The sequence below is a fragment of the Leptonychotes weddellii genome, chromosome 2 (assembly GCF_054177405.1).
Source record: "Leptonychotes weddellii isolate Sample4059 chromosome 2, ASM5417740v2, whole genome shotgun sequence".
Taxonomy (NCBI): domain Eukaryota; kingdom Metazoa; phylum Chordata; class Mammalia; order Carnivora; family Phocidae; genus Leptonychotes; species Leptonychotes weddellii.
Genome location: NC_138370.1, coordinates 123,400,096 through 123,419,486, shown reverse-complemented (window position 1 = coordinate 123,419,486; position 19,391 = coordinate 123,400,096). Strand labels below are relative to the sequence as shown.

Below are 19,391 nucleotides of genomic sequence, written 5' to 3'. Positions count from 1 at the left end.
CCCCGCAAAAAACCCAAAACATTGGAAAGCAGATCACGTAGGGACTTACAGGCCATGTAAGTATTGTAGAGTTTTACTCTAAGTATAAATGAGAAGCCACAGAAAGATTTTAAGGAAGAGGTGACACATTCTGATTTACATTTTAAGAAGACGTTTAGCTGAGGCTGTTCTCATTTAAACACATATTATTTGCACACATAAACACAGCACAATATATCAATCCAAATACTGGACCTACCATTCGAAGATCTGGATCCAAGACAGTGTGATTGTAGGAGAGAAGATCTTTCAGCTCTTGAGGATAATTACTTAAATGTTCTGGATAGCAGTGACCAATCTGTAACAAAGCAAAGGTTCTTCTGAAGTTTCTCTTTCTCTCCTATAATTCATATGCACATATTTATGATGCTCTGCAAAAGGAGAGTAAAAGGCTGTTTCATAGAAGTAGATGGTTTCAAATCATTTCTTTTTATTCTACATGCTATTTTTCTGACCTCTTTCATATTTCTTCTAACTTTAGTGAAATATGTGTGACATGAGTTAGAATCTGCTCTTATGAATTTGATAAAAAACCAAACAGCCTGAAAGTTTTCCTTGGGTGGTTCTGCGCAACACTCCAGCAAAATCTTCTAATTCAGCTTAGGGAGAAAATAAAATTTGCAAAAAAGGAAGCTTAAAAAAATTTTTTTAAATTAAGTTTCCAGGGCGCCTGGGTGGCTCAGACGGTTAAGCGTCTGCCTTCGGCTCAGGTCATGATCCCAGGGTCCTGGGATCGAGTCCCGCATCGGGCTCCCTGCTCCTTGGGAGCCTGCTTCTCCCTCTGCTTCTCTCTCTCTCTCTGTCTCTCATGAATAAATAAATATATAAAAAAAATCTTTAAAAAAAAAAATTAAGTTTCCATTCTTGAATGGAATAAGGTTGGATAGTACTAGAAAAATATTCTGCAAACTGTATAAAACAACTGGTCTTTGTTTTACTCAGAAATCATCTTACCTGTGCCATAAACATCACCAGCTCTGCCAGTTCTTTGCTAGGTTTGTTTGGTTGTAATTTGAAAATCTCCACATTGGATTTGTAGTGATTATACTGCTGTAGAAACTGTAGGAAAATAAAATTTAAGTTGTCACCTTCTATTATATGACTTTCTCAGTAAAGAATGAGAAATTACTTAGTATACATCTCTGATAGTGGCACGGACAAACAGATATGGTAAAAGTGTGGAGAAATATCTTTTCCTTACCTGCATTCTTCAAAATAAGTTTTGAAAAATGTGAGCACATCATAGGTAATCTAAAGACCCTTTCCTTTATCATTAGAAACGTAGGTGATGTGGTGTAAAGCACATTAAGGCAAGCATCAAAAACTCAGATTCAATATATAGAGCAGTCATAGCAGCAGAAAAATATAGGTCAGAAAAAGGAAATTGTCGCAACTATGTAAAACTCTCCAGTCAAAATTCCCCTCTTCCTTTAAACAATGATTAAGATTTTATCCTGGGGTTCTAGATAGGATGTGTCAACAGCCAAAAGCAATACACAGAAATAATGATAATAGCTTCCACTTACTCAGCACTTGCTGTATGCCAGTCATTATGTACATTATCTCATTTAATTATATTTAATTCTAACAACTACCCAACAATCTAATGTTGGAACTCACCAGGCCTCAGTTCCATGCCCTACATCTACTCTCCAGCCCTAGACCACAACTTTAAATTGTGTGTGTATGAGAGAGACACTATGAGAATGAGTATTTCTTTTTTTTTAAAGATTTATTTATTTTTAGAAAGAGCGCGTGCGTCCGTGCGCGCGATCATGAGTGGGGGTGAGGGGCAGAAGGAAAGAATCCTCAGGCAGACTCCCTGCTGAGAGGGGAGCCCATAACTGGGCTCCATCCCAGGACCCTGAGGTCATGACCTGAGCCAAAATCAAGTCAGTTGCTTAACTGAGCCACCCAGGCACCCTAAGAATGAGTATTTCTTTGCATTAGCAGCCCTAACGGGGCCAGTTCACTCCAAATTCATTATCTCCAATTGCCTGACATGTGTTTAGATACCTAAAAGACATCTTAAACCTAGCATGATCAAAAAAACATAATGATTTCCCCCAACAAAACTCTTAGGCCTCCAGCTTTCTCCAAGACCAGGAGTCAAGAAAAAGACCTACAGCCCCTACATGCTTCAGATAAGTTCCTGCTCTTTTGACTCCACACCACCATTGACAGGAGTGAGGAGGGGGCCCCAGAACTCCGTGTGCTCCTGGCAATATCCTTACCTCACTTCTTTCCCCCTCCTATCCATGGCCCAGCCATCACTATCTGCCTTGAGATCCTAAGAACTGGTATCATTACGCCCCTTATGTTCATCAGTCACGACAAATGTCCAGGACTCCCAGGTCATCCCTCATTCCCCTCTCTCTAAGCCCCAGACCAGCGGAATTAAGAACTCTTGGGCGGGGCCAGGCCATAGTATTTTTTAAAGTACCCTAGCCATTCCGATATTCTGGAAAACTGTTTCTCTCCTGACACACTGCTGCCCCGTTTTCTTCCGCTCAGGAAGTATCCTCTTTCTTCCTCGGTGCTACTTCCAGAAAACTGGCATCCCTCCAGATTGGTACCCTTTCCTGCTCCTTAACTGTCCCCACTGCCAGCTTTGAATCTTATGTCTGGAAGTCCATTTCCGGCTCTCGGAAACAGACGTCGATGGAAGGCATTTTAACATACGACTCAAGTGTTACCGACTTATTCAACTTAGGGGTTTCTGAAAGCAAAAGGCTGAAAAATCTGCATGGAAGTTGGAGGCTGGGGGGGCATTTGTCCCTCCACCTCTATGAGGTCGGAAGATAAACGTTTAGAAAATCCAAACGGGCAGCAAATTTCCATGAGGCGGCGAACGAAACCAGAGGCATGTCCCTTCCTCAACCTCGTCTCTCCTCCCCGAGGGTTCCCTGAACCTAACCGGAGAACTTGGGGCGAGCTAGGACCCCAGTTCCATTCCACACCTTCCCCTATGTCTCAACCAGTCGCGCCCCGGCCTCTAGCGGCGCTACGCCGCACTCCCACCTCCTCGACGTAGGCTGGCGGATCCCGCTTGATCAGATTCTGTAACTGCGGCAGGTTGCTGGGCAGCTTGTTATTGTTTCTGTTAGACATGCTGGCTGCTGACTGGCTCCGCAGGGAACAGTTTTAAGAAATCCCACACCGCCGGCAACCACCAACCGTGTCGGCTAGGTGTGGGAATCGTGCTTCCGAGAATGACCGGAAACAGCACATGGGACTCTCGGCAGGCGGCGCCATCTTGGCTCTTAAAAAAAAAAAAAAAATCAGCGAGACTACGGGAGCCTCGGAGTGTCAAGTTTACTCCCACTACCGAAATGCCACTAGTGGTTTACGCGAGGTTTTTATTTTTTTCCCCCAGCACACATTAGTTTATATCGTCATTCTGACACTCCTGTGAAACAGGTAGATAAGAATTAATCGTTTTTTAAATCCCACAGCCTCAGGCCAGAAGCTTTTTCCTTTGGGAGTGGATAGCACTATCCTATTTTAGAGTGGGGGGAAAAAGCGATGAGGTGCGTGTTACTCTTTGCTGTAACTTTAAATACCGTTTTTGTTTTGTTTTTGGTTGTTTCAACCCACAGTAACCCACCCAAGGGAAAGGGGTGTGGCCTGGATAAAATGTAATAATGCTGATTGATTTAAGATTGCAAATTAGGGACGCCTGGGTGGCTCAGTCGGTTAAGGGACTGCCCTCAGCTCAGGTCATGATCCCAGAGTCCTAGCATCGAGTCCCGCATCGGGCTCCTTGCTCAGCAGGGAGCCTGCTTCTCTCTCTGCCTGCAGCTCTCCCTGCTTGTACTCTGGCTCACTCTCTCTCGCCTATGCTCTCTCTCTCTCTCTCTAGCAAATAAATAAATAAATAAAATCTTAAAAAAAAATAAAATTGCAAATTAATTTGTATTTAAAGGACAACCATTGTTATAACCTTTATAGGTACTCTTCAGCCACAGTTTTAAATTCAGATGCTGGTAATTCGAAGAGAATACATTTCTACAATTTCACAGTGTGCAAAAACAAATATGATGAATGAATGAATTAACGAGTTAGGGTGTTGTTAATACAAAAACACGCGCGTGATCACTCACTCTATGCCAGGCACTGTTGCAAGCACTTCACTTGCATTACTCATTTAATCCTCGGAAAAGCCCTCTAAATTAGGTACTGTAATTATCTGCACCTTACAGAGGAGGATATAGGCTCAGACAAACTGACTGCCCAAATTCATAGCTGGTGTGGGAGCTGAGGATTTCAGTCCAGGCAGTTTTGATTGTACCTAGATGAGAAAGGAAAGGAGACTCAGAGCTGTCACCTAGTAACTGGTCTGGCATTAATAGAAGGACAGTGGTATTCTTTGCTTAACGTAAACAATTTAGGTACACCTGGCTGGCTTAGTGGGCTAGAGCATGCCACTCTTGATCTCGGGGTTGTGAGTTCAAGCCCTACATTGGCTATAGAGATTACTAAAGTTACTAAAATAAATTAATAATAATAATAAAAAAACCAATTTCACAAAATAGTAACTTCATTTCAGTCCAGGTCATCACAGAACTGGATAGAATGAGCCCAAAACAAGATAACTCTGTAATCACACCCGAGGACAAACAAAATCAAGAATGTTGTGCAAACCACCATTAATTTTCAACTATGTTTAGAAAATGGCTATTCTATTTATTAATTGTTGAGTCAGGTGCTTGTGAAGTTATTAAGAAGTAAATGTAGACAGTAAATATTTTTTTTTAAAGCCTATTCAGAGGGGCATCTGGCTGGCTCAGTCTGTAGAGCCAGGGATTCTTGATCTCAGGGTCATGAGTTCAAGGCCCACGCTGGGTGTAGAGATAACTTACATGAGTAAATAAATTTTTAAAAATTAAAAAAAAGCAGGAGGGGAAGAATGAAGGGGAAATCGGAGGGGTAGACGAACCATGAGAGATGATGGACTCTGAAAAACAAACTGAGGGTTCTAGAGGGAAGGGGGGTAGGAGGATGGGTTAGCCTGGTGATGGGTATTGAGGAAGGCACGTTCTGCATGGAGCACTAGGTGTTACGCACAAACAATGAATCATGGAACACTACATCTAAAATTAATGATGTAATGTATGGGAATTAACAATAAAAAATAATAATAATAAAAAATAAAAATAAAATAAAGAAGGAAAACTTGGGACAAAAAAAAATTGCTGAGTCACTATATTGTACACCTGAAACTAATATAACACTGTATGTTGGCTATACTGGATTTAAAATAAAAAACTTAATAAAATTAAAAAAAAATTTAAAAAACCCAGTCATAGATTTAAATTTAAAAAAATGTTTTTAACTAGGTTGTGTTAGGAAAAAAAAGTATCCTCAAAATGAAATATATTGAGAAATTTTTTGAAATTATTTGATAGAATTCCTGTCAAAATCATAAGCTTATGTACTATGAAGCTTTCATCACAAAGATATGACATGAATAAAACACTCAGGCTATGTCACAAACTTTTATTTGCCCTCTGTATGTCAGGAACTAGGGTAGGTGCTGGGAATACAAAAATAAATGAGGCATGGGCATTTGCCCTCAGGGAGCTCACAGACTAAAAAGGGAGATAAATAGACAAGGACTTTTAAAATGGGTAAAAATGTTCTTACAGTAGAGCAGTAGAAGCCACGGAAAGGACAACCCAGCCTAGAAGAACCAGAATATTTCATAGTTATGGTACTACTTGCTTGAAATCCTGAAAGAAGAGGAGTTTTTCTGGAGGAGGGAAAGAAAGTCTTTCCACATAAAGAAAATAGCCTGTTTAGAGGTATAAAGTCTTGAAAAAGTCTGGTGGATTTAAGGGATTGCCAGAAGTTTGGTGTGACTAAATGTTGGGAAGGGAGTGTGCAGCAGGGAAGGAGCTGAGAAAAATGAGTCAGCTGAGGTTATGGAGTCCTAATGTTGAGAGGCTTTCTGTGCTCATCTAAGGAGGGCATGTAAGTCTGCTCAAGAGAAAACTAAGGCTGAGAGTGACTAACTGAATATGTATTTTCTTAAATTTATTTATTTTGACAGAGAAAGAGATGGAAAGAGAGAGCACAAGCAGGAGGAGAGGGAGAAGCAGACTCTCCACTGAGTAGGGAGCCCCATGCAGGGCTCAATCCCAGGACCCTGGGATCATGACCTGAGCCAAAGGCAAACGCTTAACCAGTTGAGTCATCCAGGCACCCCCTGAATATGTATTTTTAAAATATTAAACAATGGCTAGGGGCACCTGGGTGGCTCACTCGGTTAAGCATCTGCCTTCAGCTCAGGTCATGATCTCAGGGTCCTGGGATCGAGCCTCGCATCAGGCTCCCCGCTCTGTGAGAGGCCTGCTTTTCCCTCTCCCACTCCCCCTGCTTGTATTCCCTCTCTCGCTGTCTTTTTCTGTCAAATAAATAAAATCTTTAAAATAAAATAAAATAAAATATTAAGCAAAGCCTATATTGCATGTAACATAATCTACATATGTTTAACTTATACGAGCCAGATCAACACCAAGAGAACTCCATATTCATTTCTATATTTAGTCTTCAATTGGCAAAGACACTTTTCATCTTTTTCTGATCTCCAAATAACTTTTAACCCGAAGTGAATTATTCTAGAAAAGAAAATCTCCTTTTACCTTTGCAAAAGAGACCCTATAATAATTATAAAATAGATCGTATCATCTGGATTCAAATGGAGTAAAAATCTCTTTATTAAAAACGCCTAGACTAGGGGCTATTTTAAATTTTGATTGCATAAGAAGCACACTCTTCTTTTATCTTCATTTGGGGTGCCTTTTGGGGGGGTATAATATTCCAGACAATAGCGTGAGCACCAGTTTTGAGCCATTAAATCTCTATTACAAGTAGTAGGAAGAAGGAAGGTGTTTCCGGAAGGGCAAAAGGGTGCACCCCCCCAACTGAATTAGCCTTATAAAAGTTTCAAACAATGTAATACTAATGCATTTATCTCCTTGGTCAGAACTTCGTGAGATGGATAGTCCTACAAAGGCGTGTTTTGGTTGGGTACAATGAAGCTTTGAATAAAGGAAGGAGAGATTACATTTGTTTTGAGGAATAAGGAAGGGTTTCATGAAGATAGGTGTACTTGAGATAGGTCTTGAAAGCCATGTAGTTTTGATATGCAGGGGGATACATAGAAGACAAAGAAAGAAGAACTCAATTGAGACAGGTAGTAACCTCCATAAGAGTTTATTAGTATCATCTAAGTAAGAGAACTTTGTGACGCTCCTTAGGAAGTATTTCCTTCTTTGTAAAAGGAAAATGTTGAACGAAGCCAATCTCATGCCAACCTCATGATGGGAGGTACGATCCATATGATGATCAACTGAAATTTTCCATTAAATTGATGCTAAATATATTCTCTTTATTTATTTAACCTTATATAAAATAATAATACCTGGGAATGATGGGTTTAATGTGCTGGTGATATTTTTTTGAGCCCATCTAAGGTCAACACCAATGATTCCACATGAGATCCCATCCTTTATTTTTTTATGATCATATATTTATGTATTTATGTATTTTTTTTAACATTTTAATCTTTTTTAAAATTAACACATAATGTATTATTTGTTTCAGGGGTACAGGTCTTGATCATGTATTTATTTTACAGATTCATTAAGATGTAATCAGTCTGCAAGAAATTGGCCATAAAGTGTACAATTTGATGAGTTTTGATATATGTATGCATCCACAAAACCATTATCACCATCAAGGTAATGAAAATATCCATTACCCCCAAGTTTCCTTCTGCTCCATCATCCCCTGACAAACATGCAGTTGCTTTCTGTCACCGTAGATAAGATTGCATTTGCAGAAATGTTATACAAATGGAATCATATGTTATTCTTTTTTTTTTAAAGATTTATTTATTTGAGACAGGGAGGGAAAAAGAGAGTGAGCAGAAGCGGGGGGAGGGGCAGAGTGAGGAGCAGACTCCCCACTGAGCAGAGAGCCCAAAGCAGGGCTCAATCCCAGGACTCTGGGATTACGACCTGAGCCGAAGGCAGATGCTTAACTGACTGAGCCACCCAGGGGCCCCATACATTATTCTTTTGTGTCAGACTTCTTTCATTATATAATAATTTTTTTAATGAGAGATTTTTTTTTTTTTTAGATTTTATTTATTTACTTGAGAGAGAGAGAATGAGCACAAGTAGGGGGAGTGGCAGACAGAGGGAGAGGTAGAAGTAGGCTCCCTGCTGAGCAGGGAGCTGGACATGGGGCTCGATCCCAAGACCCAGGGATCATGACCTGAGCCAAAGGCAGACACTAACTGACTGAGCCACCCAGGTGCCCCTAGCATAATAATTTTGAAGTGGATCCATGTTGTGTATGTATATCAATAGTTCATTCCTTTTATTCTTTAGTAGTATTCCATCATATGTATATAATGCAGTTTGTTTGTCCATTTACCTGTTGACTATTTGAATTGTTCCCAGATCAATATTTGTTCAAGTCTTTTTTTTTTTTAAGATTTTATTTTATTTATTTATTTGACAGAGAGAGACAGCGAGAGAGGGAACACAAGCAAGGGCAAGGGGGAGTGGGAGAGGGAGAAGCAGGCCTCTCGCTGAGCAGGGATCCCAAAGCGGGGCTCGATCCCAGCACCCTGGGATCATGATCTGAGCTGAAGGCAGACCCTAATGACTGAGCCACCCAGGCACCCCGGTGTTCAAGTCTTTATGTGGACATACGTTTTCATTTCTCTTGGTAAATGCCTAGGAGTGGATGGTTGGATCATATGAAGGGTTTTATTTAAGTTTTTAAGAAACTGCCAACCAGTCCTTTGCTTCCACCATTCCACTAAAACTGTTTTTATCAAGATCACCAATCACCTTGATGTTGCTAAATTCAATGGTCAATTTTCATCCTTTATTTTATCTGCGGCATTTGATACAGTTGGTCTCTCCCTCCTTCTGGAAACATGTTTGGTAGCTGGCCTTTAACTGGTCTCTCTGCTTCTTCCTTGCCCCCCATTATGTATGTTCTTATGGGGGTGGTCAGAGGGACCCTTAAATGGATCAAGTTACTCCCCAACTTCCCTTCTCACTCAGAGTTAAAGCTAATGTACTTCAGTGGCATAAAAGGCCATACATAACCTGACCTCACACTTCCTCTCTTCTCTCCCATCATACTCCCCTTTGCCCACTCTGCCCAGGCAAAATAGCCTCCTGCCTTCAATGTGTCAAGCCTCAGGGCCTTCACACTTGCTGTTTCCTTTTTATAAAAAAAAAATATTTATTTATTTTGAAAGAGAGCGAAAGCATGAGGGGAGGAGCAGAGGTAGAGGGAGGGAGAGAATCTCAAGCAGACTCCCTGCTGAGGATGGAGCCCGATATAGGGCTTAATGACCCTGAGACCATGACCTGAGCTGAAATCAAGAAATCGAGAGTCAAGTGCTCAACTGATTGAGCCACCCAGGTGCACCACCCCCTTTTAAAAAAGATTTATTTATTTATTTTTAGAGAGAGAGATTTTTTTTAACTCTCACAGAAATACATTTGCTTTAATTAATTAATTTATTTATAATTTCAAGTTTTTATTTAAATTCTAGTTAGGTCACATATTATAGTGTAATATTGGTTTCAGGTATGGAATTTAGTGATTCATCACTTACATATAACACCCAGTGCTCATCACAAATGCCCTCCTCTGACATAAGCACCAAAGTCTTGCTCCCTCACTTTCCTCAGGTCTCTGCTCAAGAGACAGCTTGTTGGTAAGGCCTTCCCTGACTTCCTATCCTGCCTCCCACTCCGTATTTCCTTCTGCTCTATTGTTCTCCGTAGCCCTTGTAAGCCCTGGCCTAGTAGGTATTCACTAGCTTAATTATTTGTTATCTGTCTTTTTACCACTAGAGTATGAATTTAATGAGGACTTTGTTTTTTTCACTTTTCAATCCTCCACATTTAGAGCAATACATGGTGCACAGTAGGTCATCAGTTAATATTTGTTGAATGAATAAATATATAATCTCTAGTGTCTTCTGCCTCTTCCATTGTGTGATTTGATTTATTAAAGTAACAACTTAAAATATCTTAGACATCCATAGGCAAAATGTACTTCAAGATCAGTAAGTGACTAACACGTGAATTCTAATTACTGTCTCTCTTGTTAGAAGCCTATAATATTGATCATGTTCAGAAAAGCCAGGCATGTGTTTAGGCCTTTTCTAATTAAAATATCTTGTTTTTAAAAACTATTAGATTAGCCACTGGAGGGAGCTCATGCTTTTTTTAAAAACAAGAAAATTCTATCATTTGGCAAAATGACCACATGCAAATTCAACAGCAAAGTTCTTTTCAAGGTTAATATAATTTTTCATTGTTCTTTATTTTTTCCCCCCTCTTTCAGCTTTAGTATTAGTTTTGCTCAGAATTTCACCTATCCTTCCTTCTTTGCGAACAATGAGAACTGTCGGGTCTGCCCTTGGATAAATCTATCAACCCTGGGCTCAACAGGGACTAGCTCCACCATCTTTCTCTGCTTTTTTTTTTTCTGAAACAACCACAACCAAGTTCTTATGTCAGAATGTTCCTCAAGAACCATCTAATGGTTTTTATTTTTATGTCTTTATACTTCAAACTTCAAAGGGTGATAACATTTTAGTCGGCTTTGAAAGATATTCAGTGATTTTGTGGTAGTGGGGAAATAACTCCTTTGAAGATAAATCACTGCACATTATATCAATATTTAATCTCATAAAGGGGAAAAAAGTAAAAGCTGGCTCTTATCCTTTTGCCAGATATCTTGGGTGTGCCAGATAAAACCAATGCAGTTCATTGCCTTATTCTCTAAGATCTGCTGTTACTGCTGTAATAATTTAGACAATGTAAAGACTATGAATGTGGTTGAGTCTGGGGTTCCTGCTTTTCACTGTCAGAGGAACCCATTAGGAAAATTCCCATCTTGGACCCAAGATGTTCTTTTTTTTTTTTTTAAGATTTTATTTATTTATTTGACAGAGAGAGAGACAGCGAGAGAGGGAACACAAGCAGGGGGAGTGGGAGAGGGAGAAGCAGGCTTCCTGCCGAGCAGGGAGCCCGATGCGGGGCTCGATCCCAGGACCCTGGGATCATGACCTGAGCCGAAGGCAGATGCTTAACGACTGAGCCACCCAGGCGCCCCTAGACCCAAGATGTTCTAATACCACTTTATAGTTTTTCCATCACATGAGAAATACAATAGGCTATGGCTAGTTTTTTGTTTTGTTTTAGCAAGGTATATAAACATTTTGGGGTCCCTTTCAAGAAGACAAGTTGCAATAAGGGGAGAGACATGTCATATGTATGCATTCTCTCTTTGCTGATTAATTATCCTTGCCTTTTCTTTTCTTTCTCTAAATATTAGGAAAAAACAAATCTGTGGCCCAAATGATATGAAGGTTGTGGTGAGATATCCTCAAGGATCCACAACCTCGAGGATCTTACTTATTTCAGGAAATAAATCAAAGTGATGAGAACACTTTTCTCCTTTCCTGTTGAGCAAGGTCGTTGAAAGATGAGACTTCCAGGGGACCTGTGAGCTAGACCTGGGAGATTGTAGGCTCCTCGCCCCCTCGCCTGTCCTCAAATGTGGGTTCCACTTCCTTTCTAGCTCCCAGAGGCTGCTCCAAGGGCATAGTCTTGAGATAATGGTGTGATGTTTGAGAACACCTACACAGTGTATGTGACTGAACTCAGTTAAGGCCTCTTTATAAACTTTTAGGATTTGGTGGGCCGGTGCGGGATCCATTCATCTTGCTGCTGCCCAAGACAAACCTAGTGTGTAAGTTCCCTTTGCTTATTAAAACTGCTACCTATCTGAAGTGGCCTGCCTCTTTCGTTGGTCTCTCCCTGACCTCTGACTGAAGGGGGCTGGGTTCGGATTACACGAGGGATGCTCCAGGGAGAGTTGTGAACCTATACCTCCCCCAGACTGTTCTTCTCAGTTATAAAAGGAATAGCACTGCCTCTGTTGTCTGCCCCACCCCCACCCACCAACCTGAGAGACTCACAGAAAGTAACTGGACAATTGGAAACTCTCACCTTCAGGTAGAGGAATGAAGCAATGTAGAAGTACCTAGACATTACTTAGCATTGTATTTGATAGGAAATAAAGAAATAATGACATTCTTTCGGAGTCTTCTAATTTCCATCACGTTGCTATCAAAATAACCAAAGACAAAATAACCTAAGACCAGAGAAGTAGTCTTCTCATATTTTGGCAGTCCTAGATTAGTTCCCTCAGCAGTTTATTTTCAAATATAAACATGTTTAAAGGAGTACAGGGAGCATCACTGTAAAATGTGGCCAGGTGAAGCCATCAGGTAGCCATTAAGCAAAAACTATGGTGTACTGGACAGAATAGTGAACATTGAATGCTTTGTAAGAAACTTTAGAGATCATAGTCCCTCATGCTTCAGTTTAAAAATGAGTAAACTGCTATTCAGAGAGGCCATGAGACTTGTCAGAACTACTTGGCCAATGTGTGACAGACCAGTAATATCTTCATTCCAGAATCTTGGTTGTACTTCCATTTGTAAGGGTTCTCCCAGTGTGAAAAGTCTGTGTTTGGGGCTGTAAGAGAGAATAATAAAGATAATGCAGCTAACACTTAGTGCTCAAAATAAAAAGTATATGTAATCTATGCCATTTGGGTTCTCTGGGAAGCAGACACGGAGACAGAATCGGATGTGCCAGAGGTTTATGGGAGGTAACCCTTACAAAAATAAGATAGGGAGGCAGCAGAATTGGGCAGAGACCACCTCAGACTGTGAGGCAGATCTGACGAAGTCTTAGTCGACCCAGGGGGGAGTGCCCAGTTAAAGACTGCCCAGAAGGGGAGTCCTGCACTTGGCAGACATGGCCATGCCCTAGTATTCTTTCTGTACTCAGTCATTGGCTGGAAGCTGTCCAGTAAGACCTTTGCCTGAAATCTGATGTGAGGCAAGCTGCGGCTAACTGGCCTGCTTGCAGCTGAACAGCAAGCTCTTTGTTGCACGGTGATCCGAGCAGCAGACCTCCGTGGCTGCCACATAACCCAAGTGGCCTTCTGGAGTTACCTTCAATATCCAAGTAGGGTGACGCAAGCCTCTATTCACCAATGAGAAATCCAAAACCTTTCCCAGTATTTCCAGAGTCCCGTGAAGGCTCATATTTAACACCGAAAGTTACACAGCAATGTTTTAAAGCTGGTCATTCCGCCACAGGAAATTTCCCACTGCTCTTCTCTACCTTTACTCCAGCCGGCTGTGCCCCTTCCCATCTCCCTCTCCTTCCTCTCTTTTTGCTGCCCCAGGATCCCCAACACCCTCCCCAGCTGCCAGAGATAATTCCTGTTTCCTTGTTTTTCAGAGAAATTTAGCTCACTCTTGCTTTGATTTCCATTCCATAAAAACTCCTATGCCAATCTGGCCCTAATCCAAGGCTCCAAACCAGAGAGATCTATCTAGCCTTGAAGTAAATTCTGCTGTTGGTAATATTATAGAAATGATTGATCACACTTTTAAGTAACAAAACTTTTTTCCTGTTATATGGTTTATTTTGACATTTCTCCTCTCATAATTACAGAATTTGGTGTTCAGTTCCTCCTGCTGGAGGAAGTTCAGGTTGTCTGATGGTTAAGAAAGGCTGTGGTAGGTGGCTGGGCCTAATCAGTCCTGTGCTCTGCACAGAAGGCAGAGGCCAAGGCCTTGTTCCCTTGAGATGGGGATACAAGCAACTCCCTCGCCTTTTTTAAAGCAAAACAAATTTTTTATGAAAACAGTCAACTTGCAACAGTATAATAAAATACTATATTTAAAGGATGAAATTTCTTTATTAATTTAGCAAGCTTTTTTTTTAAAATCTTTTTTTTTCTATTTTTTTAAAGATTTTATTTATTTATTTGACAGAGAGAGAGTTAGCGAGAGCAGGAACACAAGCAGGGGGAGTGGGAGAGGGAGAAGCTGGCTTCCCGCCGAGCAGGGAGCCCGATGTGGGACTCGATCCCAGGACCCTGGGATCATGACCTGAGCCGAAGGCAGACGCTTAACGACTGAGCCACCCAGGCACCCTTAGCAAGCTTTTTTAAAAGATCTATTTTAGAGAAAGAGAGAGCATGAGTGGGGGCAGGGGCAGGGGGAGAGAGGGAGGGGAGAGAGAGAGAGAGAGTAGCAGACTCCCCACTGAGTACGCAGCCTGACACAGGGCTCGATCCTGAGCTGAAATCAAGGGTCCAGTGCTTAACCGTCTGGGCCACCCAGGAGCCCCTCATATAGCAAGCTTTTAAAGAAAGCAAATAGTTGGGGCGCCTGGGTGGCTCAGTCGTTAAGCGTCTGCCTTCAGCTCAGGTCATGATCCCAGGGTCCTGGGATTGAGCCCGGCATCAAGGCCCGCATCAAGCCCTGCATCGGGCTTCCTGCTCTGCAGGAGGCCTGCTTCTCCCTCTCCCACTCACCCTGCTTGTGTTCTTGCTCTCGCTATCTCTCTCTCTGTCAAATAAATAAAATCTTAAAAAAAAAGAAAGCAAATAGTTATGGATAATCTGACATCTTTCCCTCTAATCTTTTTTCAGTTTTGTCCAATTCATAATGTTATTCACAGACTTAGATTTGATGGCTCTTTTGTGATTTACTTACTTCCTTAAAATGTAGGGTCAAAAATCCTCCTGGGAACTTTAAAATAACTTGATATCAAAATGCCTCAAGTGATCTTGGCCCAGTGACTACCAAGAAGCTAATTAACTCCTTATCAGCAAGGAAGGTTGCTTTTTTCCCCTATCACTTAATTTCATCTTCTCTCTATACAGGCCAAAAAAGAAAGCATCTGTAATTGCAACCTCCCCCTGTATCTTCCTTTCTGTGAAGCAAGCAATTCTCTGTTTTCCCAGGAGCAATAAAGAAATCTCAAATAGCTTTCCCAATGAACTGACCTAGAGATCACTGACATTTAAATTCACAAGTACAGCTTACAGATTAAATATTTTACTGATTCCTTTACCAATTGCTCTAATACAAAAACTGTTCAGATACAAACTGCTTTCTGGTGTAGCAAAATAATTTAAATTTTAAATCAGGGAAAAATTCTTACTGTTAAAGTTTACGACAGGGTAGTCATAGTGGAAGGATTTCAGTGTGTCCAGGAACATTCTGGGATGGAGTCCTGGGTGGAATGGGAAAGCAAGATTTGAATCATGAATTGGGTGGGAGTCAGATGGGGGTGAGGGGTGAGGGGAGCAGATGAATAAAAGAGCATCAGCAAAGCTGAAGGCAAAAGTGAGCATGGTAAGTTTAAATGATAGTGGTAAGAGTAGTTGAGATTGATTTGGGAAAGGCCTGGAAGATAATTTAGGGTGAAGCATATGTCATTTAAGTAAAAAAAAATACGTATTAAGTACTTCCAAAGTGCCGGACACTCTGGATGCGGTGGTGAACAAAGTTTTCTGCAGTCAAGAAACTTAAATTAGTGTTTGTGGTAGGGTGGGGCCAGGCAATAACTACATAAATATTTTTAAAAGATAATTTCAGATTATGATGAAGTTTGACTGACTTATCAGATTGTGATAAAAGAGAAACAGATTATAGTTCCCAGATCTTTAAAATTGTGTGTCCTTCTAGATAAAATTATAACAGGCATCCTCTGCATGTGTGTTTTATTCTTTTGTTAGGTTATGTTTGCATTCTTAGTATTAACTTGCATATGAATTTCTTAGTAGGAATCTTTTTTTTTTAAAGATTTTACCCATTCATTTGACAGGGAGAGACAGCCAGAGAGAGAACACAAGCAGGGTAAGTGGGAGAGAGAGAAGCAGGCTTCCCGCCGAGCAGGGAGCCCGATGCAGGGCTTGATCCCAAGACCCTGGGATCATGACTCGAGCCGAAGGCAGACGCTTAACGACTGAGCCACCCAGGCGCCCCTCTTAGTAGGAATCTTTTAAAGCCACTTGCCCATTTTGTGAACGTTGGCTCAGTTAGCACTTTATTTTATAATCCTCATAATCCCGGTTCTTGTTCAGAGTTAGCGAGACAAGACCATGCCCACATAAGTGGCGATCCATTATTGCTATGCTGGAAGTGACTGAGTGAGGGTATGTGTCAATGCCTTCCAATTGTGGATGTCTCACTTTTTCCGCAGGAAATCTCCACGTGACACATGACCACCTGACAAATGCTCTTGAGTGAAGGTACCAATATCAACTGCTGGGTTCAGATTTAGAGAAAATCTTTAGCTCTTTCTTTTTTTTTTTTTTTAAGGAAAAATGTTACAAATATTGTCATTTCATCCATTCCAGAGGGTGCACACGCCTGACTTTGGAAAGCATTACAATAGAGAGGGTCCCAGGATGGCTATTTCATTAAGGATGAGAAGGGACAGAGACTCTGGGACATGACATTTGAGCTGAAGCTCAAACAATGAGGCAGGAACAGTCATGCAAAGAAGAAGGCACAGGCAATCAGGGAGGCAGAAGCTATCTGAGTATTACGGGGATAAAGGGTTTACTATAGAATCAGATCTCACACAGATGAGGAAGGATCTTTGGAAGTAGAAGTCTGGGAGCATATTCAGGGAATTGGAGAAAAAGTCACTGATCAATCCTTCAGGAGCACTGGTACAGCTGGACAAATCAGAGCTTGTAAGAAAATCCAAGAAGCCCAACCCGTCCAGTGAGACTGCTAGGGGCCTATGGGAAGCTGTCACTTTTGTGTAACGCCTGCTTCTGTGGGTGCACTTCCAAGTATCCGCTGGAGGGTTTGGGACCATTGTTAGTCATGAGGCCAGTAGTCATCGAAGATGAAGGGAACACAGAGGAGAGCAAGGGCAAGCTGGAATCCCCTGGATACCACTGCATCCATCATTATATCTAATCAAGAGTAATGGCCATCCTCTCACTTCCGTCTTCCAAATCTCACACAAGTGCCTCTTTGGTTAATTCTGACTTAGAACCACACGGGGAAGAAGATTCCGGGAAACAGAGTTCCCAGGTTAACCAAGTTGATACAGCACAACCCAGCACGACAGGGGACAGCGTGTGCAAAGGCCATGAGAAGGAAATGAACTCAGTGTGCTTGAGAGACAGAAAGGTGAGGCTGAGGCTCAGTAAGCAAAGGGGAGGATGGAGGGAGATGGTCAGAAAAGCAGGCAGAGCCTAAAGTCATATAGGGCTTTGTAGGCCCTGGTATATTTGATTTAATTATAAATTACAGTATTTTAAGCAAAGGGGTGGTATCCTAGGCGTTGTGCTTTGAAAGGATCATTCTGGCCATCAGAATGGTAAGGAAGCAAGAGAAAAGTTGATTAAAAGAGACAGGAGGGAAAATAGGAAGCTATTATAGTCCAGGAAAGGGACAATAATGGTCTGGACTATGAGTATAAAAAGGTAGATACAGAGAACTTGTCAGGTGAGCTTTTTGCCTCATTTTTCCAACATACTTTTTTCAGTCCTGGGAACGTCTCTCTGTGTATGAGATGTGGAGCTCTCTGTTGCAAGGAAGGTACAGCAGAAGCGAGTGGTCACAGAAGGTTGGGACTGACACAGTACTTTCTATGCATCAGATCTATGCTGGGCCCATTCCTCACAACAATCCTGAATGAGGAAACTGGTGCATGGGGAGGTTAAACAGTATACTTGAACCAAGGTCATATAGATAATAAGTGGTGGGCTTCTGATCTTAACCCAGGTATCTCAGAATCCAGAATCTTAGCTCTTTCCACAGCATCATGTAGTCTCTCAGGTTAAGGCCCTTGCAGGGAGTCATGTCCATTGTCAGCAGCTGCTACCTGCCCAAACTTCACACCTTTCTGGCTGCCTCTCAAGTGTACCTCAAATGGACAAGGCTGATATTCTTTGTACATTTTCAACCTTCTTAGTCCACACTGCATAATATCTCCAACTTAGTTTCCTGGACCCTTAAAGAACTTATCCTATGTTTAGATCTCCACTAAAACTACTTGAGGCTTTATAATATTTAAATATATATGTACTTTCGGGGCACCTGAATGGCTCAGTGGTTGAGTGTCTGCCTTTGGCTCAGGTCATGATCCCAGGGTCCTGGAATTGAGCCCCACGTTGGGCTCCCTGCTCAGCAGAGAGCCTGCTTCTCTCTCTCCCACTCTACCTGCTTGTGCTCTCTCTCTGTCAAATAAATAAATAAACAATCTTTAAAAAAAATAAATATATATACTTTCAGAATATGGAAAAGAGGGCATCTTTTGTTTCCTGGGTATATATCTCATTGGAATAGCATTATCTTTCAGGATTAGGAAATAAATTGCATTCTATATAACTCTTCATTGTTGTCATATTTTCAATTGAAGTTTTTCTTCTGTTCCCAAAGAGCTTTTTATAGGGCTTCCATGGGCACCTGGGTGTCAGTTGGTTAAGCAGCTGCCTTCAGCTCAGGTCATTATCCCAGGGTCCTGGGATCGAGCCCCACATCAGGCTCCCCATTCAGTGGGAGTCAGCTTCTCCCTCTGCCTCTGACCCTCCTCCCTGCTTGTGCTCTCTCTGTCTCAAATAAATGAATAAAATCTTAAAAAAATAAATAAATGAATAAATAAATAAACAAATAAATAAATAAATAAAAATATGTCTTTCTCTTAATTATACCCTATCTCACATGGAAGAAAGTGAATAAGGACATGTAAGAATTACTGTTAAACATGTAATAGTTGAGGTACATATTCGAGACGCTAAAACATCAGTATTTGTTTTCTGATCAATGGTCTATTTATTGATACTATTGTCTTTTAGTAAAGAAAATATTTGAAAGTACAAGTTATATATGCAAAAACTGCTTTGAACTTAATTATTGCTTAGAGAGTATACATGTATATATAAGTAATGAATGATTATCATGTCATATGTGTCATAGGTACTTAGTCAAAGATGTGGTCTCTGGTTATTTGCTATGCACTTATTCACTTCACTTGTGAGACACAAGGTAACTGGGTCACAGACTCTCAAACTATGGAATGCTTGGAGTTTTCAGGGGTTACATATTGAAGGAGCTAAAGAGTTTCACGATTAGACAAGATGCTGTTTGGATGGAATCACCTCTAGGCAGCATTAAAAATCACCTGCAGTGTAAGAAGTGACAAAATCTAACAAAGTAGGTGTAAGTTTAAATTCTGGCCAAAGATGTTCTCTCCTACACAATTCATGAGCCTCCTCTTCAAGAGGGTTTCCAAGCCTTGTTGAAGCTAACTGGGCACCAGCCATGTCTCCACTAACAGGATTTGCTGCTCCCTCCAGCTCTTGGTATCTTAATACCCACACTTCCTCATGAGACGTGGTGTGGTAATTGATAATCACAATACTTTACAAACTGAAACAGGTTAAATGGACAATGAAATTTATAT

The 19,391-nt window shown here is 41.1% G+C and overlaps 2 protein-coding genes across 4 annotated transcripts in view; both read right to left on the bottom strand.

The window, feature by feature from the left end:
- SDAD1 (SDA1 domain containing 1) overlaps positions 1–3,314 on the bottom strand; it is a 27,270-nt gene extending 23,956 nt beyond the window's left edge. For 2 of the 3 annotated variants that reach the window (XM_081812946.1, XM_081812947.1), the window contains exons 1-3: positions 3,061–3,314; positions 994–1,098; positions 239–337 (exon numbers count right to left, since the gene is read on the bottom strand). In XM_081812946.1, coding sequence (XP_081669072.1) covers positions 239–337; positions 994–1,098; positions 3,061–3,150 — 294 coding nt within the window. In that variant the 5' untranslated portion in view covers positions 3,151–3,314. Of the gene's footprint in view, positions 1–238; positions 411–993; positions 1,099–3,060 lie in introns of all 3 variants that reach the window. The other variant, XM_081812948.1, reaches the window with a different exon arrangement.
- The window catches only part of PPEF2 (protein phosphatase with EF-hand domain 2), a 213,795-nt gene that overhangs the window by 103,610 nt on the left and 90,794 nt on the right, over positions 1–19,391 (bottom strand). The window lies entirely within an intron of this gene.